Source organism: Ursus arctos, unplaced genomic scaffold (assembly GCF_023065955.2).
Source record: "Ursus arctos isolate Adak ecotype North America unplaced genomic scaffold, UrsArc2.0 scaffold_21, whole genome shotgun sequence".
In the NCBI taxonomy this organism is placed as follows: Eukaryota; Metazoa; Chordata; class Mammalia; order Carnivora; family Ursidae; genus Ursus; species Ursus arctos.
Genome location: NW_026622886.1, coordinates 4,377,816 through 4,405,346, shown reverse-complemented (window position 1 = coordinate 4,405,346; position 27,531 = coordinate 4,377,816). Strand labels below are relative to the sequence as shown.

Sequence of the window (27,531 nt, the reverse complement as noted above, 5' to 3'; positions counted from 1 at the left end):
TAAACGCAAGAAAGTAACAGATGACTGGGGGATTGAACTCAGCCTGCTGTGGCCCAAGACTGCACTAGGCCTGCAGAGGGAGAGGAAAGGAGAACCAACTCTTTTGAATCCCCCTCCTGTGGGCCAGCCCTGTGCCAAGCCCCTTCATGGCCCATCCTCTCAGAATGGCATCTCCAAGAGACGATCCCAGGCTTCATGCCATGAAGACCAGGGTTCAAATCCTGACTGGGCTACTTACTAGCTGTGTGGCTCTGGGCAAGTTACTTCACCTCTCTGAATTTTAATTTCATCGTTTGACAAATGGAGACAAAATTAAGACATGGTGAGGATTAAGGGGTTAGTGGGCTTCTCTGCCACAGTAAAAGGACAGCTAACATGGGACCAGATAAAGGCAGCTGCCTCACTGAGGTCCCGCAGTGTCACCCAGACTCATACGTACATAGACCAAGCACTGGGCCAGGCACGCAGCGAGAAAGTGGGGACGTTTGTTTACCCAAATGAGCATTAACACCTCCACACCCAGGGAGCCCACAGCCACCTTCAGAGACCCACCATCCTGCCACAAGGCAGCCCATGGCATGGCTGAGAAGTCCCAAGGCCTGGCAGAATCAAGCAGGCTTCCTGGAGATGGTGTCTCAGCCAGACCTCAAAAGACACTAAGATATACGCAGCCCCCACCCCTGAACTTGGGACTTCCCAGTCTCATTTCCTACCACTCCCCAGGTGGCCAAATTCAACCCATTTTCTGAGACTTCGCTCTGGGGATTCCCTCCACCTAGTAACCCACTCCCCCCAAACCTCCAGGGGCTGACCCAAGTTCATCACTGTGACAGAAGGCAGTCATAGGATGACCAAGGACAGCACTTAGGCACATAGGTCCAATAAATACTTCTTGAAGGCATCCCAGACCCTAAGCGGAAGCAGCAGCCCCTGTAGTAATCCCGCCCGGACCATCCTCTCACTGGTGGAACGGTCTCACACCCTGATTGTGCGCAGAGGGTTTGCTCTTGGTCTCCAGGACTCAGCAGCCGAGCTCCTTAAGCCAAGACCATACCCTGCTAGCCTCAGTGTCCCCTCTCCAGGGGACGCTCCTTTGAGGATCAGACGCAGGCAGGGCTGAGCGTGGAGGTGGCCTGTCTGTGGGGCCCTTTTTCGGTCATTGGGGGACAGGTAAGGTGATGCCAGCACAGATGGCCGGCGGCTCTGAGATGAGTCAGGAACGAAATCTGACCCTTCCCATGGGCAAGCAGGGGCCTGAGAGGTGGTATCAGCCTGATCTGGGGGTGGGGACAAGTGGGGGAAGTGGAGAGGGGGCCCCGGGCCAGGGAGGCCAGCAAGCAAAAGGCCACCAGCTTCTATGACAGTTTAATGTTCCATAATGTGCAGATTCTGAGTGAAAAAGCCCGTTAAAAATCAACGAGCCATACATTCTGGTGACGGAGCAGCCGGCCTTCTCCCCGCTGTCCCTCTGAGAGGCGGGTCACTGCAGGGAGATGGCGCTGTGAGAACATGGTCCTCGGTGCGCTCCCGGCAACGAGTGTTAGAGCCCAAGTGTCAGGGGGCGGGGCATGACATTTACACAGGAGAGAACCACAGATACAGACGTGACGAGAAGACGCGAGGGGCACACTGGGCCAGGGAAGCCACGGTGCCCACACGGGAGGTATACACAAGAAATGTGAGCGGGCTGGGGGGGAGGGGCATGCGGGCCGGGCTCGGGGTTCCTTCAACAGAAGGGAATGAGAACCCAGGAGACCTCATGTGCCTGCCGTGAGAACCTGGGTGTGTAAACCAGAGCACAGGAGTGAGCGCTCAGATGCTCCTGGGGGGGCAAGAAGGACAAGGACACAGACATGTGTGTGAGGCCCGTGAGTGGAATCACGGAGACACTGGGGGGGGGGGCACAGAAGGCCCAGAGCAGCAAGTACAGGGGCGGTGGGAGCTCCGCCCCGAGGGCTCCCGGAAATTCGCTCCGGGGAGAGCCCAGAGCTGGGGGGGGGGGGCACGTCTGGGAGTCCAAGGGTCTAGGAAGGCTCAGGATGGGGAGGACCCAGCTCCCCTGCAGACACCGGGGTCCCCGTCGGTGGCTTCGTAGGTGTGTGAGGAGGCCGCAGGCATCAGAGGGAGCCCTCAGGCCTCGCTGCTGCCACCGCCGCTCCCACCGCTACCGCGTTCCACCCACACGAGGCGGGCCTGCTCCTGCAGGATGCGGCCGCGCACCACCTTGGCCAGCTCCTCCGAGTGGCCCCACGCATGCGCCGGCACCTGCACCCAGGAGCAGGGCAGCCCCCAGAGCACCTGCTCCGAGCGGTGGCACTGCCGCAGCAGCTCCGAGTCCCGGCAGCCGGGCCGGCCCAGCAGACCCCTGCCGAGAGAGAGCGGGCGGGCAGTGGTCAGAGCAGGGGATGGGCACGGACAGGGACACAGAGACGCGCCAGGATATGGAGAGCCAGAGACAGGACACACAGACGCAGAGAGCCCAAAAGAGACAGATGACAAAGAGACAGAGACGTCCAAAGGGAAGGAAAGGCTGGTCCCACCCACCCCCGCCCTTCCTCACCTGACTTCCCGCACGTTCTTCTCTGTCACCTCCACGTGGATGACAATGGGGTAGATCTCGTTCTGGACCAGCTCCCGCACGCCCCGTGCGCCCAGCTCCAGCAGGCAGTGCTTCTTCTCAGGAGACCAAGGCTACATTTTACTCCGGCCCAGAGACACGAACCTCCCTGCCCCCCCACCGGGCCCCCTGGCACAGCCCCCCACAGGGGCTTGCATCCCCCTCCAGAAGGGCCTGGGCAACAAGGAAAGAGCCGCAAGGGAAGGCGGGAAGCCTGGGGAAGTAAGTCACATCCCCACTCTGGACCTGAGCCTCGTCATTGAGAGGATGGAGCAAACCCCTCCGCCGCCGCTCCCGAGCCTGGCAGCCCCTAGCCAGCCCCCAGGGGAGCAGCGAATCTGAGACGCAAACCCCTCCAAGGTGACCCACGTTTGGCTGGCCCAGCCCTCCCATTTGCAGGTGCAGAAACAGGCCCGTGGAAGGGCAGGGACTTGCCCAGCGCCTTTGCACGTGAGCAGCACTGGCCTGCACTCAGACTCTAGCCCCCCGGCCCGGAGAGGCAGCCACCCCGCCCCCAGCACCTACCTTCCCGACAGACTCCTGGATGGCACGGAGCCTCCTGCCCAGCCCAGGCGTGGTGGGCTGCGCCTTGGGGGCTCCGGGTGCTGAGGATGAGCACTGCTCCTCCCCAGACAGGCTTTCTGCAGGGCAGCGAGAGGCAGGGAGGAAGGGCCAGTGGGCCTGGCCGCCCCGGGATGCCCGGCAGCCCTCCGCACCCCCCCCCCCCGGGCTCAGGCTCACCCGCGGGGCACACTTGGAAGTCCAGCCGGGAGTTGGGCAGGTCGAGCAGGTCGCGGATGAGCCGGGGTGCCAGGCACTCGGGCAGGAGCACCACGGGCCGCAGGGCGGACACCAGCAGGGGCCGCACCAGGCTGTAGGGTTTGAGGCTTCGCTCGGGCTCTGCGGGCGGGTGGGGTACAGCGGAGATGAGGGTGCAGGCGGAGTCCCCAGCTCCTCCTTCTGAATGTGGCCAGCCGCCTCGATACTCAAAACCCCATCACCTCTTCTCAAGCCCCCGTCTCTTTTCCCTTCCTAAGTCCTGCTGTTGCTTCTCCTGCGTGTACACACAAACAAACACACACACACACACACACACACACACACACACACACACACACGGGGCTAAGCTGCCCTCTCCTGGCTGACACCACAACAGTAGCCTCGAGCCCCAAACCCCTCCTCACCCTTGCCTGCCCCAGACCATTCTCCTCTCAGCAGCCAGAGACAGGCTTTCAAATGAAAGTCAGATCGCGTAACTCCCCTGCTTTCAATCTGCCGGTGACTTCCCATGACCCTCGGGAAGAAGGCCACATCCTCCACACGGGTGGGTGACCCAGCCCCGCCAGAGCCTAGAGAGGCGGCGAGTCCCATGCCCCAACACGTGGATCAACTGTCTCCAATCACAGGGTCTCTGCACAACTTGGGGGGGGGCCCAAGCCGCACCCCAGCATCTCCTGGCCCACAGAACCCCGACTCTCCCTTCGGAGCCCAGGTTATACCTTCCCTGCTCCCCAGCCGTGCAGAGCCTCCGGCATGAGCCCCAAGGCACCCGGGTCTCCTCTAGGACACATGCCGCACTTCATGATCACATTCACAGGAAGGATTAGCTGACCGGCAGGCAGCTGCACACACACCCCCCGCCCCCACTAGGCAGTACGCTCCAAGGGGAGGTGCCATGGTGGCCCCTGGACCAAGCACAGGTCATGACAGAGCTGGTGTCTGATACGCACTTGCTGTACTCAATGGCCTGCACACACATCACACGCAGCCAAACCTCAGTGCCTTTGCACGGCTGTGCCTTGTACCTGGAATAAACTCCTCTTCATCCCTGAAAACCCTACCTCAAACAATTCCCCTTCCAGGAAGCCTTCCCGAACCACCATCTTCTTGCCTCTCGGAATGGCTACTCCCTCATCTGGGCTCCCCCAAGCCCTTCTCCCTGATCTGACCCCAGGCCTGCCCTAGTGCCTTCAGAAACCCACTCTGGGGTCTTCGTGGCACCTGCCAGCACACACGTGTGAGACACACAGCTACACCCGCTCCGCGTGACAAGAACAGAGCTGTGCTCGTGTGTGCCCCAAAGTCATACAGACCCACAATCACACTTGCACACACGTGCCTCCTCCGACTGGCTCTCTTCACCCTGGTGGCCCACCTCCCCCCACGGGGAGCCTCTCAGGACCCTGGACGCCCTGCTCCCCACTAGAGGAGTCAAAGGGACCACCCAGGCCCCAGGCTCCCCAGACATGCCACTCGCGGACACCGTGAGCTGCCAGGGGATGAGCCTCGGCCCCGGGGTGCCCACCTGAGCAGGGCTCCAGCAGCAGCTGCTCTGAAGAATCCCCCGCGGGGCTTCCCCCGTGTTTGGGCTTCACCAGCCGGAGTTGGTCCAGGGCTCGCTTCTTCAGCTGGGGAGGGGACAGAGAAAGAAGAGCCCCTGAGAGCCAGCTCCAGCCCACCCTCAGGGAGGAGAGGATGGACGGGACCCCCAGCAGAGGAGGCCGGGCTGCCCCTGCTGTTCAGGCTCTGTGGAAGGGCTTGGGGTCAGCAGGAGAGACCCTTCCCCACCAGGCCATCTCCTGCCCCCACCCAGCCCAGCCCAGCATAGGCAGGTGAGGGCAACCATCCCTATGGGCCCAGGGAAGCAAGCTTGTCAGGACCAGTTAGAGCTAGAGGCGCCTGAGGTCTACCCCCCGACTCTACAGATGGGGAAACCGAGGCCCAGGGACCCGAGGAAGCTAATGTCACATAAGAGACACACTTTGGGACCTCTTCCAATGAATTAGCAATGTGACGTTGTGTAAGAAGAAAAAGAACATCAGTAATGACAGCGCCAATCACACCAGAAGCCTCCAGATGTCAACTGGCTATAACGTGACAGACACTCGCTAAGCCCCAGATGTCATGAGCTCACTGAAGCCTGTGAGGCAGGCAACATAGCTCCCTCCCTTTCACAGACAGGTGCTGGTCCAAGGGGACGCGGCTGGCATGTGGCAGAGCTGGGATTCGGCCCAGGCAAGCCGGCTCCAGAGCCTGAGTTCTCAGCCGCTCAAGCACTGTGGCCTCTTGAGTAATTTTTACTTCTCTGAGCCCCACTCCTCTGCCCGTGTGGATGCGGGGAGGCTCCCCCAGCCCGGCCCCATCCGGGGACTGGATACAGGGGTGTGCCGGCTTCTCTGTCAAGTGCTTCCGGTGGCCGGGCCGGCTTCTGAGCACCGGGCACCCGCTCCCTCCTTCAATCCTCTCACCGCCGCCCCCCCCACCCCCCCACCCCCACCCCACCCCCCACCCCCCACCCCCGCCAGTGAGCCCTGCAGTTGTTCCGTTTGCCCAGCGTGCAGCAGACCATCAACCACGTCCAGAGGAAGGAGCGAGGTGGGGGCCTCCCCGCCCACTGCAGGGCTGCCAGAGAATGGAAACCCGCCTCTCCCTCAGAGCCCACCCCTGGCAGCCCCTCGCCCCAGGCCCTTGCCAGCAGGCCCGGTACCGCTTACATTACTCCGGGACCCTCGGTGGCGGCTGGAGGGCAGGCCTTTCTCCTGAACTTCCAGGAGCTGCTGGGCTCTGTGGGGTAGAGGTGGGGGGCACAACGCATCATGCATGTGTAGGGGGAAAGGGAGCCCCTCCCCTCCAGCCCCCTCATCCCGTCCCAGAGGATTGCGGGGGGTTTGCAGGAAGAGGGAAAAAGTCTCCCAGCCCGGTCCTGGCTCCCTGTGGGACCTGTGCCCAGACTCCCAGGTCCACATCACCTCTGGTAATTGGGCACAGTGCCCCGGTCCAGGTCCCGCAGCGTCAGGGGGTCGACCCGGGTGCAGAACCACTCCTGCCGCCGCTTGTACGCCGGGTCCACCAGACGCAGGATCTCCTGGGCTTTCACACACAGGGCATGAGGGTCTGCTCGCTCGGGCAGGGTGAGGTTGGCTCGAATATAGAAGGGCTCGGTGCTCAGCCCCTTTGTCCAGGCATCTAGGGCCTCGTGGAAGGACTGAGAGGCTGAACGTGAGCAGGGCAGGGGCAGCAGGGAGGGCAAGAGGAGGATAAAGTCAGGGAACAGCCTCGGGCCACAGACACGCCCCTTTCAAGGCCTGAGCTGCCCAAACCCTACCTTCCCCTTCTTACAGTCAGAGTCTGAGGCCCAGAGAGGGCAAGGCCCTGCCCAAGGCCACCAAGCCCACTAGGAACAGAACCACGACTTGAACCCAGGTCTCTGGACTCCTGTCTAGTGCTCCTTTCACGGTAAGCTCCTTACTGAAGAGGAGATGGGCAACTAGCAAGGGGACAGCAGTGCGGAAGGGAAGGGCACTGCCAAGAGTCAGGTAGCAAAGTGACTCTCCCCCCACCCCTCGTGCCTTGGTTGTCCCACCTACATAATGGGCTGAACAAGCCCTCTCTTGGGCTCTCAGATCCATCCTTCTAGGACCCAGACTTTCCAGGTCCTCCCTGCCCCGGACCAGACTTACCCTTGAAGTCCATCAGGAAGGGGAGCGTGGACACCTGATTCCAGGGCAAGGTTCTCTGCTGGACCTCACCTTCCAGGCCTGCCCCCTCCAGGCCAGCAGTCTCAGCCCTTGGCTAGGGGAAAACCCGGGCATTCAGTGAAAGAAGTGAGCTTCCCAGAGTTCCCCGGGAGCTGCAGGAAGGCTGGGGTGGGGATGACATGTCCCATAATTCAGACGCCCCCACCTCCCAGGATGCCTAGCCAATCAGACCCTTCTCCCATCAACAGGACTCCCTACCCAGGCTGGCACATCCTGGTCTCTCGCCCATGTTTAAGGGTGGAGATCTGTCCAGGTGGGTCCGTTTGCCCCACCTCCTAGCCCCTGCCCAATCAGATTTAATTTACGGCTGGTTGAGGTAGGGCAACCCCCGTGTCATCTCTGAGCCTGCCTCTGCTTTGGTCAACCCCCAGAAACTCCGCCCAGTGACCCAGATCTACCAATCAGAGGGCTCCAGCCCCAGCTAACCCATTGGCTCCACCCCCAACTCAGAGGGGCAGGATCTCACCTCTCTGGACTCCACCCTGGCGGACCCTGGTCCAGAGAGCACCCTCCGCACAACAGCCCCGGACCAGCTGTCCCCAAGGAACGACAGGCCATCTGGGCCCTTGTCCTGGGACTCAGGGCCCCCTGGGGGGCTCCGGCAAGACACCCGGATGGCCAGGGACCTGAGAAGAGAAAAGGGAGAGGGGAATTAGAGTTCAGTATTTCCACTCAGTTCAACCTTCTTGGGAGAACCATCACAGCAATCCCCAAGTGTGCCATGACTCCCACCCCGGGGCCATTGCACCTGCCGCACCGCTGGAACGCCCTTCCCCCTCTTCTCTGCCTGGTAAATTCCATTCATCCTGCAAAGCTCAGTTCCTAAGCCACCTCTCCCTCCCAGACCCCTGCACATGGTGAGGCACAGCTTTTCCCGCAGGACCGCCACCATCTGCCCCTGGCCACGGAAACCCCCCTGGGAACCAGCCTGCTATCATGCTCAGCTCTGGGTCCCGAGCACCAAACACAGTGTCTGGCACACAGCAGATGACTAATAAAAGCTTGTTATGCTCACAGTTGAGGGAGGAAGGTCACCATTAGAACACAACACAGACCAGAGATGGTTACAGCCGGCCGTGGGAGCACAGAGGGGAGCAGCTTCCCAGAGGAAGAGGCCACGGGGCTACACCGTGCTGGAGAAGAGAGGCGCTTCGGGGATAGACAGAGAGGAGGTGGTGTTCCACGCTGAAGGGCTGGCAGGGGCAGAGGCGTGGAGGACAGAATACAGGATGTGGGGAAGGGTTCAGTAACAACAGTAATAATAGCAGTAGAGAACACTTACTGAGAGCTCCCCATGTGCCAGACGCCATGCTAAGCTCCCTGTCCTAATTAACTAATTTAACATCATGGGAAACGGCTCCCAGAAAAGGCTAGCTGGAGCCAGCCTGCGGAGGGCACAGAATGAAGGCGTCTGGCCTTCCCCCTGTGGGCAGTGGCAACCACTGACAGTTAAGACAAAGAGTCACCCAGATCCCCATCATAGCAGCACTCTTCCTGCCCCTGGAGAGAACTGGTAAGGCCCAGTGGCCAGCTCTGAGACAACTGCCTGGAATTCCCTTCCCTGACCCTCCTCCCCTTCCCCCCACCCTGGCCAGAGTGTCCCCTGCCTCCCCATCCTCCCCCCAAATGCAGCCCACGCAGCCACACTGCCCCCTGCTGCCAGCATGGGGTGAGCGAGGCTACAAGGACTTTAACCCAATCAGCACCCACGCAGAGCGGGGGAACTTTGACCCCCAGGGCCTTTTTCGGCTCCTACCCCCTTAGAGAGCCAAACCCGACGGGCTGCGGCTGGACACGGGGCCCAGAGGCATCGGCGGTGCCTTCATGGGCTCCTTCGGCCCCAGGACTGTCCTGGCTGCTGTTGATGTAGCCCAGCCAGAGATGGGAGGCCGGAGGCTGGGCCTGGCTAGGCTGCCCCACAGCTGGAGAAACACAGTCCCGCTCCACACCCAGCATTAACCGGGCCCCAGATCTGGACAAGTGAGCTGGCCGCTTGGTTCTGTCACCGCATCCATAAAGCCAGGCCAGTGATGGCACCGTCTCCCACCGCGGGTGTGACGGTCGGACAAATGTAAAGATAATGCGGGTAGAGTGGAAACCAGAGGGCTGCAGGGAACGTCCAGCTGCAGACCCGGCCCCAAGAGGCTCGTGAAACTCACAAGGTCACGGCCAGCGCTGCTTCTGATGGGAATGGAATAGATGTAAGCCAGCCGCGCTTCAGCTAATCCAGCGCCCGTCTCGCGATCCTTTTCGGGCGTGTGTACTGGGTGTCTGCCGCGGTGGGCTGCCGTCAGGGGAGTCTGAGGAAAGTGGCAGTAGCAGGCACTCTGGGGCCAGACGGCCCGGCTGCGTAGCCTCTGGTCCTCAGCAACCCCAGCAGCATCCACCCACCTCCTCATGGGACTCAATGAATTAAACGTGGAGCGTTCTTAGAACGCGGCCGGGGAACACCGAGTGCCCGATAAAACTTGGACATCTGGGAGCCTGGCTGGCTCAGTTGGTTGAGCAGCTTAGGTCGTGATCCTGGAGTCCCAGGATAGAGTCCCTCATCGGGCTCCCTGCTCAGTGGGGACTCTGCCTCTCCCTCTGACCCTCCCCCATCTTGTGCTCTCTCTCTGTCTCTCTCAAATGAATGAATAAAATCTTTTTAAAAAGGGTGGGGGGCACCTGGGTGGCTCAGTCGTTAAGTGTCTGCCTTCGGCCCAGGGTATGATCCCGGGATCCTGGGATTGAGGCCCGCATCGGGCTCCCTGCTCTGCTGGGAGCCTGCTTCTTCCTCTCCCACTCCCCCTGCTTGTGTTCCCTCTCTCGCTGGCTGTTTCTCTCTCTGTCAAATAAATAAATAAAACCTTTAAAAAAAAAAAAATCTTGGGCATCTGTTGTGGCCCCCACTTTCCCCACCTGTTCCAGACCCACAGACAACCGAGTATCACGGCTTCTCCAGTCGAGAGCCCAGCCAGCAGCCTGCACTCAGCCCTTCCCGGTCCCACCTGCTCGCCCCCCACCTCCTGCCCAGGCAAACCACCCCCACCCCAAGCCTGCAATCCCTGAAACCCCAGGTTTTCACGCTCTTCCCACCTCCTCAGGCTCAGGCACCGCCTCCTTCAGGACACCCTTGCCCAACTCCCTGAGGGACCGAGAGACTTCTCTGGGCCTCCAGGGCCCCCCTGGGGAAGAGGGGAGAGTCCACCTGGGGGCTTCCTGGGGCCAGGTCCAATTGGGTCCCTCTCAGCACCAGGCCTCAGCAGACAAGTGCCTGGGGCGGGGGGCTGCCTGCTCCAACCTCTGGACTCCTGGGTCTCTAGCAACACAATCTGACTGACCCCAACCCTGCCTGTGAGTGGTGGGAAGGACGGGGTCCCCATCTCCCAGCCCCTTCCCCCAGTGTCCAGTCAGGAGTCGGGTCACAGGGGGAAACAGGGCCAGTCTTTCATTCTGCCCACTCTGAGCAGCGATGGGCCGAGTCGCCTGGATGAGTGCTCCCCCACCCCAGTACACTGTGGGAAGACCGCTGGGCAGAGCACGCGACTGCTCTGCGCCAGGCCAGAGACCTATGAAGCTCAGACTCAAGCCTGTCACAAAAATTACCTCATTTAACCTTCCCGACAGCCCCATGGGAACCATCTGTTAGCCCCCATGTGAGAGAAGAGGGAAACTGAGGCACGGGGAAGTTATAACTTGACAAGGGTTGCCCAGCCAGTGGGTGGTGGAGTAGGGCAATAATCTCTCTTGGCAAGGACAGACGGTGCCAGAGATTCAGTGTCCATATGACCAGTGTGGGTGGGGGCGGGGGGCTGCCAGGGAGACCCACCCTGACACCTGCCCAGCGACCCTCGCCCCACGCTCGCCCCCCTCAGCACCCCACTTACACTCTCTGGCTCTTCCTCCCTATCTCCTGCCTGGCTGTCCAACCAGCCTCCAGCCTGCCCCAGCACACCCACTGTCCAGCACCCCCCCCCCCCAAGGCCCTAGGAGCCCAGAAGGGCAGGGGAGACAGAGAGGCTGCAAAGGGCCAGCAGACAGTGTGCACGGACGAGAGCTACCATTACGGCTCTGAGCCAGACACTGTTCCAAACACTCTAATGGGGACCCTGGAACCCCACGACAACCCCATTTTACAGAGCCGGAAACCGAGGCCATGGGAAATTTCGTGACTTGCCCAATATCCCTCTGTAGCAGGAGACAGAGCTCCAATATCTGTTCTTCCCCACCGTGCTCCATGCAGTTCCCCTGGCGGGGACGCACGCAGGGACGCACACAGCCAGCAACCCGCGCACCAGTCCAGGCTCCCCGCTCCCTCCCCACCATCCATGCACATCTTTCTCTCTCCGTCCACCATGCCTGCCACCGCCTCCCCCCCCATCTCCCTCCTCCCCAGGAACTGCAGAGGTGGCCCCTGGGATCCTGGGGCCCAGCTGGGCGAGAACCTCCTGCCCCGGTGCCCCCTGGACAGCAGCCAGGACCCCTGCTGCAGGCGAGCTGGAGGAAGGGAGGCAGGCAGGAAGGGAGGCGCCTCCGCCCCTTCCCCCAGAAGCATGTCCTGCACAGGGAGAAACAATGTCGTACTGGGCCTGCTGCCGGAGGGCAAGAGTGGGGGCAGGGGCCTGGACTACGGCCTGGCCAAGCTGCCTCAGGGCCCTGATCCTGCTCTGCCCCAATTTCTTGTGTGGCCTGTCCTCTGTATCCAGCATCCCCACAGTCCAGCTCTGCGGATCCGTGCTTCTTACGCCCTTCCCCAAACCCAAATCTGATCAGGTCACTCGGGACCTTGGCCCTGGCGCTTTCCAGCTGTGTGATCTCAGGCAAGCGGCTTAACCTCTCTGAGCCTCAGTGTTCTCCTCTATAAAACAGGGAAAATCATCACAACACCCACCTCCCCGAAGGGAGAGAACGCTGTGAGGCAGCCAGCAGTAAAAGCCGAACCTTGCCACGTTTCCCGGAGCGTACAAGCCAAAGTCCACACTTTCCCGCCTGACTCACACAGGCAGCCTGACTCACCGTGCCTGCCCCTCCCCCTCCCCCTCCCGCTCCAGTCACAGCCAAGCTCCGGGCCCTCCCCGGGCCCTCCCCGGACCAGACAGGACGGCCTCTGCCCGCTGCTCTCCTCCAGCTGCCCTCCCTACCTGAGTTCAAAGGCCACCTTTTCAGCAAGGCCTCCTCTATGGCCCGCCCTCCTGAGACCCACCAGGGAGCCTGACCAGGGAGGTCACCCTTCAACCAGCACTGACAGAGCACTTCACCTGCAATGCACGCTGAGGAGATCTGTTTTGTGACTCCTGTCACGGGTTGTGGCCAGCCCAGCTGCAGGGCTCCCGTGGTGGCCCCACCCCACCCACAGCACGAAGCTCTGCTGGGAGGCCCCGTCCTGCTGGGAGCTCAGAGCTGGGGGGGAATGAGTAACAATGACCATTTACCGAGCACCTACTAACACGCCTGGCAAAGCAGGGTGCTTTCCTGACATGGGTCCTAAACCCCAAAACACCCCCATGCAGAAGAGATCCCTGACCACCTTTGGCAGAGGAAACAGAGGCCCAGAGAGAGAAGTGACCAGCCCAAGTCACCTGGATCATGAGCCACGGTGACAGGATTCGAATCCCAGGTCTCTGTCTAAAAACCTGAATATTCTCCAGTTGCACAAGGCTAAGGCTTAGCTGCTGCTCCCCCCCCACCCCTGCCCTGCTCCAGGAGCCTGACCCTCCCACCCCACCCCTGGCCCACCACTGAACCCCCACCCGACCCTGCCCCTCCCCCCCCCAGCCCAGCTCCACCACCCCAGGCAGCCACAGTACCTGTTAAGGAGATCCAGGCCACAGCCTCTGGCCAGGAGGCCATCAGGCTTCCCCAAAGGCCACACGCTGTCCGAGGATGAGGATGAGGAGAGGCCCGGAGACCAGGGTTTAAGCGTCACACTCCCTGGATGGGGAGGAGGAGTGAGGTTCTGGGGTGGCGGACCAAGAAACCGGGGCAAACCGGGGCCCGTGAGAAGGGGGTGAGCCAGCCCCTCAAGCCCAGAGACTACCCAGGACCTTGGCAGGTTTGAGGCCCCAGAAGCACACTGGACCTGCGGGGCTCAGGGCTGGGCCACAGCTGGCCAGGGTGACCCTTTGTTCCCCAGGAGAGGACGGAGGGACTGCTGGGACCAGGAGCCCATACAGCACAGCCAGGCATGGGAGAGAGGAGGAGGCCAGGGCTCAGGGGGAGCGGTGTGGCCCGACTCCCCAGGGTCCTCCCTGCCTGGCCAGGGCACAGTAGGGGCCTCAGGAAGGGGGGCCAAGGGCAGAGCCAGCAGTGCAGGCCTCAGGTGGGCTGGAAAGCCACCCCCCTCCAGATGAGCCCTCCCCACAGAGACCCCGAGGTTCATTACCTGTGATGTCGGACATGCTGCTGAAGGACCTAAGGGGGGGGGGCAGGAGCTGAGGCACAGGGGGCACCCTGCCCCACTCCTTCCTCCTGCACCCTGGCCACCAAGAGGTCCTGCAACCCCCAGGCACACGTAGACTACAGGCAAGGGGGGGGTCCCAAGCACAGGGCAGTTATGCCAACCAGCTCCCCTAAACTCACAGGGCGAGAAGCTAACATCCTAACCTCTGCCCCACAACCTTCCCCCTGGCCTGGCCTGGAATGCCACCCCCTCCTGGAAGCCCCCCCCACCTCTCACCCACCCCCTCGCCTCACCCCTACTTTCTGCCTTTGTCATTCGTGACTCCCAGGTGCCTTCCTCATCACACACCCCAGTCTTGACGCATGCTTTCCTCCGATCAATCAAGCCCGTGTTGATCACAGCCTCCTGTGCCCAGCATCCATAAGGGAACAAATCCAGGGCAACTTCCCCGGAAAAAGCTGTGACGGGGGACATACTCCATCCCCTGACCTTGGTCTTGCCACCCGCAGACACGGCCTAGTTTTTCTGGACCCCGTTTGCTGCTCATGCCTGAACGTGGGGCACGTGGCTTTCTTGCCTGAGGCCCTTGACCCCTTGGAACACTCCCCATGCCCCCTAGTCCTGAACCACCGAGGCTTCCCCCGGGGTTTGGGGTCGCTGAGGCTTGCCCTCCACTGGCTCTCTTGCCAGGGTGCTCAGCAGGGGTGAAGCCCACTCCGTCCTTTGGCCTTGTCTTAGCCCCTGACCTGGGTCCCGGCTGTGACTCGTGGGACCTGAGTCCCCAGCACCCCAGCCACTGAAAAGCAGTCAAGGGAGGTGCCGGCCTGGCCCTGACAGTGGCGCTAGGGATTCTGGGAGATGGCTGTTTTGAGAAATAGCAGCAGCACCTCCCTGAGCCTCGACTGCTTTGTCCCCATCCTGTTTACCTCTTCGGGGGTGCAGGGTCCTCCTCACGCTGCCGGCGGAGGATGGAGCCAGCGCTTGGGGGAAAGGGCAGGATGGACAGCCGGTTGATCTCCTTCTCGCTGTCTGTGGCCTCCTCCTGCCAATGGCCACAACAGGGTCTGGGTCACCTCCACGCCGCCTCGCACACCTCAACGCGCCTACTTTCACAGGTGACAAGTAGGACCCAGGCGTGGGCTCCGCAGGAGTAGTGGTGGGGATCCCAAGTCTCCTGGCACCCAGGCCCAGCACCAAGCTGGCTCTGGGCAAGCTTAAATATGACACTTGGCCTTCAGGGGCCTCGACGTCCTCACATGTGAAATTCACATGTGAAATGGGACTGTCGGCAAACTGGACAGCAGTGCACGTGATAGTAATTCCGCAACACGAACACTATAGCATCTGCACCCCGCCCCCACCACACTCAGGGAGGGCAGGTGTCTTACCGAGGTGTGCTGCTCGGATCCCCCCATGCCAGCCGCCTCCCCAGCTGCTTCCGGGCCTCCCAGCAACGGGGGGAACTCACTGAGGCTCCAGGTGCTGCTGAGGTTGGAGCACAGGGAATGGGAGGAGGCACAAGCCTGGGAGAGGACAGGGGAGAGAGGAGGTGAGGGGGGCGGGGCAAGAGCCAGCCACGGTCATTTACTGAATGCCGGGAACAGGGACAGAGCAGAGAATGAGACAGCTGGATCCCTGCCCTCACGGAGCTCACAGCCTAGAGCAGACAGACTGTAAACAAGCAGGCTGATTAAGGAAATAACCCCAAACTGCCAAGAGCACTGAAGGAAGGTGCCCAAGGTAGGAAAGGCGCTCAAAGGGCCCACCCTACCTGGGGGCAACGGAGTGCTTTCCAGAGAAAGAGTGGTTTGAACTGAGGACTCAAGGGTAAGTAGGCGTTAAGCAGATAAAATTGGAGAGGATGGTCCAGGCAGCTGGAATGGTATGCGCAAAGGCCCTGGGGCAGGACTGTGACACAGTGCAGGAATTAAAAGATTGTGACCCAGAGAATAAGGTTAGAAGGAGGAAGGGGCCCACCTCTCAGGTCCCTAGGGCCTGATAAGGGGCTTTGTCTTTACCAGAAAAGCAAAAAATCCACGGAGGATTGTAGTGAGAAGGGAGATTCATGCTTCCTTTGTTCTATTCCTCCAGGCTCCATGCATCAAACACGGGCCCAGGGATCACCCTCAAGCAAACCCAAGATAGGAAAAGGCTGAGTTCCTGACAGAGGTCTAAGGACTGATATCTGGTTGAAAGGGGTGCTGGCTGACACTCTCTGGGCCCTATACGATGAGGGAACTGGACCAGCTGGTCTCTGAGGGGCTTCCAGGCCCTCATGCAGCCAGACTTCTGCAAGTGTATGCAAAAACAAACTTCACTACTCCTAGTGCCCCAGGAGCAACCCCAGAGACTCGGGAGATGCACGTGCCCCTTTCCAGTCCCAATGCACCAACCCACGCCCACCCCAGCGGAAAGCTCCACCAGACCGGCATGTTCTCTGTCCTGCCCCAGAGCTGCCTCCCAGACGGGCAGGTTGTTGACCCCAGGGGAGGGCTCTGGCCAGGACCCACGGATTTCCTCCCGGAACCTGCATCTTCCTGAGCCCAGCCGAGGGTTCCCACCGGGTCCCGGGGAGTCCCACCCCCGGGGCTGAGGTCGCCCACCAAGTCCTGCATGTTCCCAACCCCGGCCAACAGCTCCTGCTGGGACCCCAGCATTCCCACCAGAACCCCGTACCCCTGACGCCGCTCACCTTGAGGCAGGGGCCGCCCTGGACCCGTTGCAGCTGTGCCTCCAACAGGGCCTTGGCACCCTCCAGGCTGGTAAGCGAGGTCAGCAGCTCGTCCCGCTCAGCCTCCAGGCCCCGCACCTGCTTGCGGTACTGGTCCTTCTCGATGAGGCTCTGGGAGTACTGCAGCTGGATCCGGTCACGGCTCTGGATGGCCTGGGGAGAGCAGGCAGGGAGGGTAAAGGGGCCACACTGGCCCAACCATCCTGCCCTCTACCGTCTCGGGTGGGGGGGATGGGAGCCGGGCAACAAGACCAGCAGCTAACACGTAGTAAGTCCTTCCCGGGTGCCCTGTGCTAAATATCGGCTTGTTTAGCCTTCACACGAACTTTCCAAAGTGGACATTCTCTTTATTCTCATTTTACAGACAGCCCTGCCAGCAGGGACAGAGCTGGGATTCAAACTCAGGAGGTAGGTGCCAGGCTCCTACTGTCTCCCAACAGCAATTCAAGCCTCTTCTGGGAAACCCACCGCGAGCCTCGGGCTTTACTCACAGCATTCTGGGCTAGTGGAGGAGCCGGGATTCAAACCCAGCACAGTGCACCCAAAGCACTTGTCCCCACCATGAAGACCAGGGCCCCCGGGAGCTGGACCATGGCCGGGACCTGCTCCCCCAGTGCCTCAGAGGGGTGGGGGCCAGAGGTGGTACAAGGTCTTGGGCCCACCCCAGACCACCGGGTCACCTGTACTTTCACCACGCCCACCAGTGGGCCCTGAGGCTCGTTCTAATGTGTAGACTTCAACTCCTCTAGTGGGATTCGAACCTGGTGCAAGGACAAAACCTCTCGCCTTGCCCCCTGCGTGGGGAGCCCTCCACAAGGAAGCGGGGGGACCAGGAGGAGACGGCTCACCATGTGGCCTCAGGAGATGAAGGCCATGGGACCCAGGGCCCGGGAGCCAGAACTCTAGCGAATTTCTTCACTGGCAAATATTTGCGAGCGCCACCCCGTGTCAGCCTCATCCTCGGTGTGAAGGGAACAGGGGATTCAGAAGTGACAGGTGCGGGGACCAGCTGTCCTGAACGGCAGCTCAGCTGAGGCACGTGTGTTCAGGGGGTGGGGACTGATGAATCTCTAAGCTCCGGAGTCTGTGCTCTGCGGGCCTCCTTGCCCCTCCCAGACCAGTCCAAGCGCCCGTAAAAGTCTCTGGCTACGATCCTAGTCCCGCCTTTCCCCATCTTCCCGCGTATGAGAACCAGCAGCCGGCCTCACCTGGTCCCTCTCCTTCTCGATCTCCTCCAGCTGGGCCAGGACCGTGGCCATGCGGTGCTTGTACAGGTCGCAGTCCTTCTGCAACGTGCGATGCTTCAGCCGCAGGTCCTCCATTTCCTGCAGATACTGAGGGCCGGGCGGGGCGGAGCGGGGCGGAGCGGGGTGGGACGCGCCCGGGTCAGACCACAGGGCCAGGGACCCGGCGGAGCTCCCCAGCAGGTACCCAGCGGGTCCAGGGAGAGAGGCCTGCGCCTCAAGCTCAAGGGCCCAACTCCCCAGTGGGGTGGCCTGGGCCACAGGCTGACTTCCCCTCCCTGGGCCTCAATGGCCTACTCTGTAAAATGGGGAGAATCATAATAATGACACCCTCCCAGGCACCCTTGGCCTCCCCATTTAAACTGGGGTCTGCCCCTGACCCTACTCTGCTCCTTGCGCAACACTTAGCCTCTGCTACTTGAAGTACCTGACTTGGGATTCTGTGCACAGAGTGCTGTTGGTCTCCCTGCTAGAATTTACCCTCTACAGAAACCTTTGTTTTGTTGGCTGCTGTACCTCAATATTCGAGAATAAATGAACGCACGCTTCTTAGCACGGTGCCTGGCACGCAGCAGACGCTCAGAGAAGGTGGGCTGCCGTACAGTGGTGGTGCCCACCACCCTCCCCTCCCCAGGAGCCGGGTGGGCTGTTAGCGAGAAGGAACGCGGGCACAAGGCAGGGGGGTGGGGTGGGGTAGGGCGCGAGGGAGACACTACCTTGTCCCGCAGCTCCTCAGCCCACTGCAGCTCCCCCTGCACGGCGTGTAGCTTCTGGCACAGCTCCTGCCTACTGTCCTGAGCCTCCCGCCAGTCATGCTCCAGGATGTCCAGGAGGATGCGCTCTGAGCCCGGGGCCCCCAGCCTGCTCGCTTCCTGAGGGTCACAGTTCAGAGGCCGCCTCAGCCTCCGGCCCAGGGCCCACCGTGACCGTGGCCGGAGGGAGCGGGACACACAGCCCTCAGCCCCGCCCCACTCGTTCTGCCACCTTGGCCAAGGGCCTTGACCTCTCTGGACCTCCGTTTCCCCGTCTGCAGAGTGGGTGCGGCCCACAGTCCTGCACACCCTCCAGGGAGCATCTGGGGTGGAAATGAAGTAAGTGGCCGAGGGCGTGCTGACAAAAGTTGGCCCGGAGTTTATTCCTAAACAAGAACCAGACCCGCTCCCTCTTGCTCCGGCCCCCACCCACCGCCCAGGGCGGCAGATGGGTGCTATTTCCAAAGCCTGGCCCCACCCCTCTGACGAGGGGTCTTCCCAGGAGCGGAGCCTGGCCCAGGTGGGTAGGCCACGGACCTGAGATCCAGCCCACAGACCCACACCCCAGCTGGGCACCCCAACCCTATGAAATACAACGGAGCCCCAGCTCCCATCCCCCACTTCCTGTGCGGAGCACCAGCCAGGCGGCAGGCCCAAACTGTCACTGACCCGCCACCGACCTGCCACGGGACACGAAGCAAGCCCCAGGGCCACCCAGACCTCAGGGGTCTGAACCTTTCCAGGGTCATAGACTCCTCTACCAATCTCAGCAAAGCTGCGGGCCTCTCCCCGGAAAAATGCTCACACGCGACAACAGGTGCACCGTTTGGGGAAGTTCAGAGACTTCCTGGGGCCACCCTGAGGCCCCAGAGCAAACACCCAGGGAGAGTGGAGCGCTAAGGACCCTCCACTAGGGGCTTAAGACAAGACGCCCACCAGGATTCCGTCTCCAGCTCCAGAATCCTCAACCTCCGGGCCTCAGGAGGATGAATGAGCAGCCAGCAGTGTGACCCCCCCCCAGGCTCCCCCCAGCGCCCCTCGCACCTGCTGCAGGCCTTCCTGAAGCTCCTGCAGGGACGCGGTCAGCCGCTGGTTCTCGGCACGCAGCTCGGAGACCAGGTCCACGCTATCTGGCTCCTTGTCCTTCTCCTTGTCCTCGGCCGCAGGGAGCGGTCCCCTGGTCCTCCGCAGCAGGGTGCACTCCTCCTCCAGCCGGCTCACCTTGAGCTTCAGCTGGTCCACCTGGGGCCCAACACACGCATCAGCCCCAGGAGGGACTCAGGCTAGGGAGAGGCCACGGGCAGGGCCACGGGGAGAGGTTCCGGCCTTTCAACTCCCACTGCCTCCGGGGCTCCCTGAGAGGGAGTCCTTCCCGGTCTGGTCTATGGAGAAAGGACAGGCTGGGCAGTCCCAGGGGACACAGCTTCAAGGACTTGGGGGCATGTGGACCGCATCCCCACAGGCTCGTCTGTCCCACAGCTCCAACACGGAGCGCGGGTGATCTGGCCCAGGGCCGGCGGGACACAGGAGCAGGGCTGCCCCAGGAACCAGGAGAGCCAGGGTCTGGGCCCAGCTCTGCCTCTAACTCAGCGTGACCTTGGGCAAGTCATGGCCCCTCTCTGTGCCTCCATCTTCTCACCAGTAAGATGGGCCCCCCTTTCACCCCCTGCTCCACACCCTAGCTCCCAAAGCCACCGCGAGAATTCAACAACACAGTGGATGGGTAGAAGCCTTCAAACTGTCAGAGGCCGGCTTTTGGACTGCCAGGGGTGGGGGACGGTGGCTGTCTTCCCAGCCCTCGCTAAAAATCCCAGAACCCCGACCTGTCCCCAGCTGCGTGTGTGCAGCTAGACGCTGGCCCAGGGGGATGGGTGGGCAGCTGCGTGGCGGCCTGGCCGGCGGCGACACACACGCAGGGTCCGCTGGAGGATACGCACACCCGGCCGGAGTTATTTCCCATGTGGGCTCCGGGGCGGCTGGACAGTGACAAGAACAGCAGCAGGTGGCAGCCACAAAATGAAGTCACTGTTGGGATAAGGACACAATGACCTCTGGTGCTCTGCGCAGGCGTGCCACCGTCTGGTGTGCTGGGAGCGCCCTGGCCTTTCTTGGAAATGGCTGGTAGCCCCGCACCCCTCAGAGCCAGGCATGGCCCCCACCCCCCCACGCATGCACACACACACACACACACACACACACACACACACACGGGTCTGGATGCTGGGTCAGGCAGCTCCACTCCTCCTCCACAAAGGACTCGGAAAGAAATTCATGACTCTCACATTCCTTTCCCCTCACAAAACACGCTTTGTGAACCGCCGGAGAAAGACAGCTCGTTACAAGGGCAAGTGTGGTCACACCCTCGCCAGCGAACTGCAACCACACACCGCGGCCTCCCGCCTGCCCCGCGGCCAGCAGGCGCCCCCGATGAGCTCAGAGGACAGGCCACTTGGGAGTCTCCCCCGAACACCAGGAAACGCGGATGCATTTAATCCTGGTGTACAAATTCACTGAGCACAAAATTACAGCGTTCGGTCCTTCAGTTTATGTTGCTGCGAAATAAGAGCTCATTAAATTTGCACCTTATAAAACACAGTATTAAATCACAGCCGCCGCACACCTGCCCGTGGGGGGAGGGGACCCCAGCGGCCAAGACAGGCACCATCGGCTGTTCTGTTCCTTTCCACCTGCAACACCTCTGTTAATTTTATGGCAGAAATCTCCAGAAAGTTACGGCATATTTATGCTGGCTACGTTTAAAGAAAATCTTACCTACTGATTGAAGTTCATCCCTTGCCTTCTCTCCCTTAACCCGGGGAAAAGCAGTCACTCTCTGCCCAGGGGCAGATGACGTCACCCCGAGGCGGGCAATCGAGCACGCAGCTGCAGCTAATCGGCAGACACACAGAGGCACCTGCAACACCTCTTCTTCGTCCCCCTACCCCAGCCCAGGAGACCCCAGACGGCTGTGCACACACACACACACACACACACACACACATACACACACACACGACATCACCCCAGGCACATACACACATCGGCCCCTTCAGGGGACCCAACTCGCAACTACACCCAACCCAAAGACAACACCAGCCATACCCCTCCTGACACCCCGGGGGCTGGGGGCTGTCCTACTGTCCTGTCTGAGTAGCAGACCCCTTTCTTCCAGGAAACCCTCACAGCAAACCCCACTTCCGTTTCAGGAAAAGCAGACACAGTGAAGAGCGGGGGACCCTAGGCCGCCCCCGGCCGTGCTGACAGCAAAGTCAGAAATCGTTCGCTCTTGGGATCCCGGCAAAGTGCGCTAACCAACCTCTCTGGGCCTGTTTCTTCATCCAGAAAGGGGGGTGCTCACAGTGCGCCCCCCACCCCCAGCCTGTCCCAAGGGAGCTGGTACAGGGGGAACACGGAGGACCGTGCCTGGAGATGGGACGTGTGGTACTGAGATTCCCGCAGGCATGAGAAGGCAACTGAGGCACAGGGAGGGAAGGCTTGCCAGGGCCACCCTTTGCTCAATCTGCCACCAGGCCGCAGGCCTCAGACAGCCCCATCTCATGCCGAACACTGAGCAGATGCTCAGATGACAGCCTCACGGTCCCCTCACACCCTCGCATCGGCCACCTACACGCCAGCACGCCTGGCAGCTCTTCAACCAGTGGCCTCAACGTCCCCGACCAGGACTCTCCTCCCCAAACATCAACCCGCCAGCACCTGCGGCCTCCTGCGTGCCACCCATCGTCCCCGGGAACCCACAGCACCCACCGCACCGCAGCTTCAAATCACACAGTCAGAACCCTCCCCCCGACGGACCTCGTACCATGTCGTTGGAGAGGGCCTCCTGGGTGCCGCTGGCACTGTTAAATCCTGAACAAGCATTTGCTCACTAAGCCCTTTGGACAAGTCCCTGCAGCGGTAAGACACCAGTTTTACCCCCATACTAAGTCCCCAGTAAAGGAGCCAAGAAGGCAAGGCTCAGCTTCTCAGCCTGGACAAGGCGCAGGCGCACTCAGCACAGGGAAGGACCAGGGGAGACGGCACCCAGATGGGAGCGGTGGGCAGGAGAGCATCCCGGGGCGGAGGCCGGCGCTGGTGCCGGGCAGACCCGGTGTGAAGCCAGGCTGTGCCGCTCCCCAGCATTGCGACCTTGAGCAAATGCCTCCGCCATCCCAGCCTCGGTGCCTAGGTTTCAAAATGAAATCTGGCTCTTGGTGCCTCAGCGGGATTACGCGACACGACGTGTCTAACCTGGGCGGTGGCGCATGGTCACACTTAACGACAGCAGCCGATGACAATACAGGTCTGTGCGCTACCGGCGCCGAGCGCTCATTATCTCAAACTCTGGGCCTTAAACTCCGGGCATCCTCACTCACCAGGGCTGCTTCGTCACCTCGGCACTTACCGACACCCTGGGCTAGGTCATTCTTGGCTGTGGGGGCTGTCCTGTGCACCGCGGGCGGCTCAAAACATCCCGAGGCTCTACCCGCTGGAGGCCGAGAGCACCCTCCTCGCTGTGACCACCAAACACGTTTCCAGACACAGCCAAATGTTTCCGGGGGTGGGCAAAGTCACCCCCAGTTGAAAACCACCATCGTAAGTCAACGAAATCAGTGCTACCAACATACCCACGTTACAGGTAAGGAAACTGAGGCACAGGACAGGTAGGGACCTGCCCCACAGTCCGACAGCCGGCAGATGGTGGTCCGTTTTTGCAAAGGTTGCCCCTTCCTCCCCTCCCCACTCTACCCCGCCTCCCCTCCCCGGGGCTTACTGCCAGCTGCAGGTCCCGGCTGCGCAGCACAGCCGAGTTCTTCTCCTCGCTGAGCTGTGCCAGGCGCATGGCGATCATGTAGTTCTCGTCCTTGAGCCGCAGCAGCTCCAGGCTGCCCGCCTCCCAGTCCTCCCGCAGCCGCTGGCAGCGCTCCTGCGCCTGCTGCTGGTCCCGCAGCCGCTGCTCCAGTCTCGCCCGCTCCTCCTCCAGCTCCCGGCCCCGAGCCTGCAGTTGCTGCTCCCGCTGCAGCTGGCTCTTGCGAGCCTCCCGCAGCCGGCGCACCTCCGTCATCAGGAACTGGGTCAGGCCTTCCGGCCCCTCCTCATCTGCCAGGGACAGGGGAGAGAAACGTCAGGTCATGCAGCTAAAATCCAGGGGGACAGCAACCTGCACACAAAAACCCAGACCGTAAAAACACTAGATGGAAATTCTGGAATGTACTCTTATAATTGATTAGGCCTTCCTAATCAAGGTACAAAAATCTAGAACCTGTAAGAGAAAAAATGGACAAATCCATATAAAAAAAATTTTAACTTCTGAACAATGTAAGAAAAGATGTACCCAAAAAAGTTAAAAAAGATAAACAGAACAGGAGAAAGTATAACAAACATAACAGATGACTCAAAGCCATGATATATAAACAGCTCCTACAAATCAATAAGAGCTATAAGAGAAAAAATGGACAAATCCATACAAAAAATTTTTAAACTTCTAAACAATGAAAGCTACAACAAAAAAGTTCAAACGTAAGAAGCAGAGTAGGAGAAAATATAACAAATATAACAAAGGATTCGGAGCCACAATATACAAAGAGTTCTTATGAATCAATAAGAGGACAAACCAAAAAAACAGATGGGCAAAAACTACTAATAGGCAAGTTCTGAAACAAAACTGGTTAATAAACAAGGAAAAATATACTCCAGCTCACCAGCAATAATAATCATAATGATAAATAATAGTAGCCATGAGCATTTGGCTTCATTCTTTGTACTAAGTAAATTATTGTATTTGCATTTGCACACACACACTCACAACAACAGTATAAGGTAGGTACTGTTATTACAACCACTTGAAAGACAAAAAAACTGAAGCACAGAAAAGTCAAGTCATTGTCCAAGGTTTACTAACTAGTAAGCTGCAAACTACATCTCTCAATGAAGTACAAATTTAAAATACGATATTACTGACGTATAAGACTGGCAAAAACATTTTTTTTAGATTTTATTTATTTATTCGACAGAGATAGAGACAGCCAGCGAGAGAGGGAACACAAGCAGGGGGAGTGGGAGAGGAAGAAGCAGGCTCATAGCAGAGGAGCCTGATGTGGGGCTCGATCCCATAACGCCGGGATCACGCCCTGAGCCGAAGGCAGACGCTTAACCGCTGTGCCATCCAGGCACCCCTGGCAAAAACATTTTTAAATGATCCCCGGGCTTCATGAGGGTACATGGACACTCAGACCCTGCTGGTGGGATGAACATCGATTTAACACTTCAAATATGTATAGTCTTTGAGAAATTTTACTTCCCAGAACCTCTCCTCCTGAGACACCCGTGTGCACAGACACACACACACAAAGAAGTTCCCACCATCACAAAACTAGCAACAACCTGAATGTGCATGAACAGGGGTCGGTTAAATGACTTATGGCACAACATCAGCAAGGAACATTTGCAGTCATTTCAGATAAATGCACCAGATGGGCAAGAATTACTAAACTCAGTTCTCAGGAAAAGTGAAAAACGGAGCAACTCACGTAGGATGGTCCCATGTGTGCGAGTGTGTGTGTGTGTGTGTGCGCGCAAATGCAAAGAAAAAAGAGACTCACCAAACTGTCACCAGCAGAACAGAGCTGAAGGAAGAAGTAAAGACCTTTTCTTTTTATTCTGCAGTCACCCGGAGTGTCTGAATTATTTACACAGGAAGCTGTAAACGCATGTATGCCTGACACATACGCGCCCGAAAACAATTTTAGGGGGGAAAGGCCATGTTAAGCGTGCAGGCTCTGAATTCAGACTAAATGGATCAGAACCCCAACTTGGGCAAACTGTTTCCGGTCGCTCCATGCCTCGGTTTCCCTATCTGTTCAATAGGGATAATGGAAGCACCTCCATGACAGGGATGGAATAAGGAACCTCGGCACAGGTGCCGGAGGCACCAGCACCTACTTCGGACTCACCAAGGATCATGGAGCAGCGCTGGGCAGGTTCCTGGCCCGTGAGCAGCGTGAAGTGCTCGGGGTAGTAGAACTCCAGCGATTCCAGGAAGGCCTCATAACCCCTCTTGCCACGGCAGCGCAAGATGTCCATCAGGCGCCCTGGGGAGTGGCATGGGGTACCCCAGGGTCAAGGTCAGGGCTTCCCCCAGGGCCTAGCCACTTCCTCCCCCTTTCCCTCCCCATGCTCCAGGGCCCACATTGCCCAGACTTTTTATTTCCCCAGATTTTTGAGCCAGTGACACACACAGGGGCCTGTCTCAACACATCAGTGGGCAGAGCCTGTCTGGCCCAGCCAGGAAAGCCAGGACCCTCCTGCCACCCCACCTGTGCTTCAAGGGCTCTCAACCCCCAGCCTGCCCCCCCCAACACACACACACACACACACACACACACACACACACACACAGATCTGGGGCCAGCAAATACTCCCTGACTTTTCAGGGGCACACAGAGGCCCCCTCTACCCCAAACGCAAAGTAAAATACTATGATTTCTCCCACCGGTCAATGCCTGAAATTCCACCATTAGACCCTCATTCCTTGGCTAGCTGGCGCTAGTTCAGACACACCCTGTGGGAGAGGGCACCCTCCCCAAGTGTGATGGCTCTTGAGCACTTAGGGAAAAACGGCTCTCCAAGGAATGTGTGGCACACCGAAGGAGCGGGCGGAGAGAACCCAGGAGATCAAAGGGCCCAGGAAAGATGCCCGGAGGTCCCAGATCTAAATTGCACTGGCGACCACATCCACTAGCCTGCTCTAAAGTGGGCCCAGGAAGTGGGAGAAACTCCAAGACAGATAAAACCCAGATGCCGGAGTGGGCACCACACCCCCGCTGGACCGTAAGGGTGGTTCAGCAGGAGCCAGGAGGGTGGGCACCAGAACCCCCGGCCTCGAGCGGCAAGGCTCCGTGCGCGGCGCTGGGGTGGGGGTGGGGGACGGTGAGCCCCGGGAAGGCCCGACCCCGCGCGCCCCCCGCGGCTCACCGGTGCGGTTGACACGGCACGGGAAGCGGTAGGTGCTCAGCACCTCCTCCTCGTCCTGCTCGTCGATGACCCGGCACTGGCGCAGATAGGGCGTCAGCTTGGCCGGGTTGAGGGCGCGAGTGAGCCGGTGCCGGACGCCCTCGATCCGCTCCCACAGAGCGTCCTCCTCCGCCTCGGACCCGGAGCCGGCCCCAGCCTCCTCCTCGGCCTCGCCAGCCTCGGCCCCGCCCGGCATGGCCGCGTCCTCGGGGTCTGCGGGCCAGAGGCGCGCGGGGGTCAGCCGGGTCGGGGGGCGCCGGCCGATTCCCCCCCACAGGACGTCGCCCGCGGGACCGGCCGCCCGTCGTTGCCGGAGCCCCCTCCCCGCGCCCCCGCCGGGCGCTCGCGCCCCGCGCCCCCGGGACTCACCCCGCACGCCGCAGCCGCTTTGGGCTCCCGGGTCCGCGCTCGGGCGGTGGCTCCGCCGGCGAAGGGGGGCGGTGTCCGCGGCGCCCCGGGCTCCGCCCCCGTCCCCGCCGCCGCCGGGGCTGCCCGGGCCCCCCCACATCGCCGCCCCGGCCTGGGCCGAGCGTCCGGCCCCGCCAGCCACCCGCACGTCCGCCCGCACGCCCTGCCTCCCGGCCCTCCGGCCGCGCGCCTCCCCCCCGCTTCCTGTTTCCCGCCGGCGCTCCCGGCCCCGGCCCCGCGGGGTCCCGGCGGCCCGCCCACACCTGCCCGGCCTCCGGGCGGGGCGGGGGTGGGGGTGGGCCACGCGCGCTCACCCCCGCCCGCTCCGGGACACACCTTCCCCCGGGCCCGCGCCGCGCCCGCACGCAGCGAAGCCCGGCACGCGCGTCCCGCCAGCGCTCGGCGAACCCACACCGAGCTCCCACAGCACCGGGATCCCGCACGACCACATACGCAGAGCATGGGCTCTGTGCAGAGCCACACACGCAATCGCAGTCCGAGCTGCTCCGTGGCCAGTGAAGCGTGGGGCCAGGGCTCCGTGCTTACAGAACCCCAGAGGCCTCCCCCAGACGCCTCCCAGGTCTAAAGCACTTCCACCGCCCTGCTGGGCTGTGCGGGCCCCTGGCGCCCTCCGTGTGGGAGCACTGCCTGGGAGCACTTGAGCCTGATCCCAGCCGGGCCTCTGACCTGCGCCTGACCTGGGCAAGTGGGCAAGTGCTTGTCCTCTTGGGCCTCAGTGTCCCCAAATAGACTGCCAGCTCTTCCCTCAAGCTTCAGGGCAGCCCCTGGGTGGGCAACAAAGGATAGAGGTCACGGCCACCTTCTCAGAGATGGGACTATGAGCTCTAA

At 60.8% G+C, this 27,531-nt stretch overlaps 1 protein-coding gene across 2 annotated transcripts; it reads right to left on the bottom strand.

Moving 5' to 3' along the window:
- Window positions 1-1,353: 1,353 nt before the first annotated feature.
- On the bottom strand, window positions 1,354-26,794 carry CARD10 (caspase recruitment domain family member 10). 2 transcript variants are annotated; one of them, XM_044392367.3, is made up of 21 exons: window positions 26,644-26,794; window positions 26,236-26,487; window positions 25,215-25,352; window positions 23,036-23,361; window positions 19,309-19,506; window positions 18,229-18,384; window positions 17,477-17,602; window positions 16,230-16,421; window positions 14,926-15,060; window positions 14,464-14,579; window positions 13,520-13,548; window positions 12,945-13,068; window positions 7,622-7,781; window positions 7,078-7,189; window positions 6,367-6,610; window positions 6,112-6,181; window positions 4,923-5,025; window positions 3,359-3,517; window positions 3,143-3,258; window positions 2,561-2,676; window positions 1,354-2,365 (listed from the first exon to the last, which is right to left on the bottom strand). In XM_044392367.3, exons 1-21 carry the CDS (start codon window positions 26,780-26,782, stop codon window positions 2,131-2,133), a joined length of 3,246 nt encoding a protein of 1,081 aa, XP_044248302.2. In that variant the 5' UTR covers window positions 26,783-26,794; the 3' UTR covers window positions 1,354-2,130. The 2 variants fall into 2 exon arrangements, with proteins under 2 accessions (XP_044248302.2, XP_026335469.2); XM_026479684.4 differs by having other exon boundaries at window positions 2,561-2,673; window positions 26,644-26,791.
- Between the last annotated feature and the right edge of the window lie 737 nt (window positions 26,795-27,531).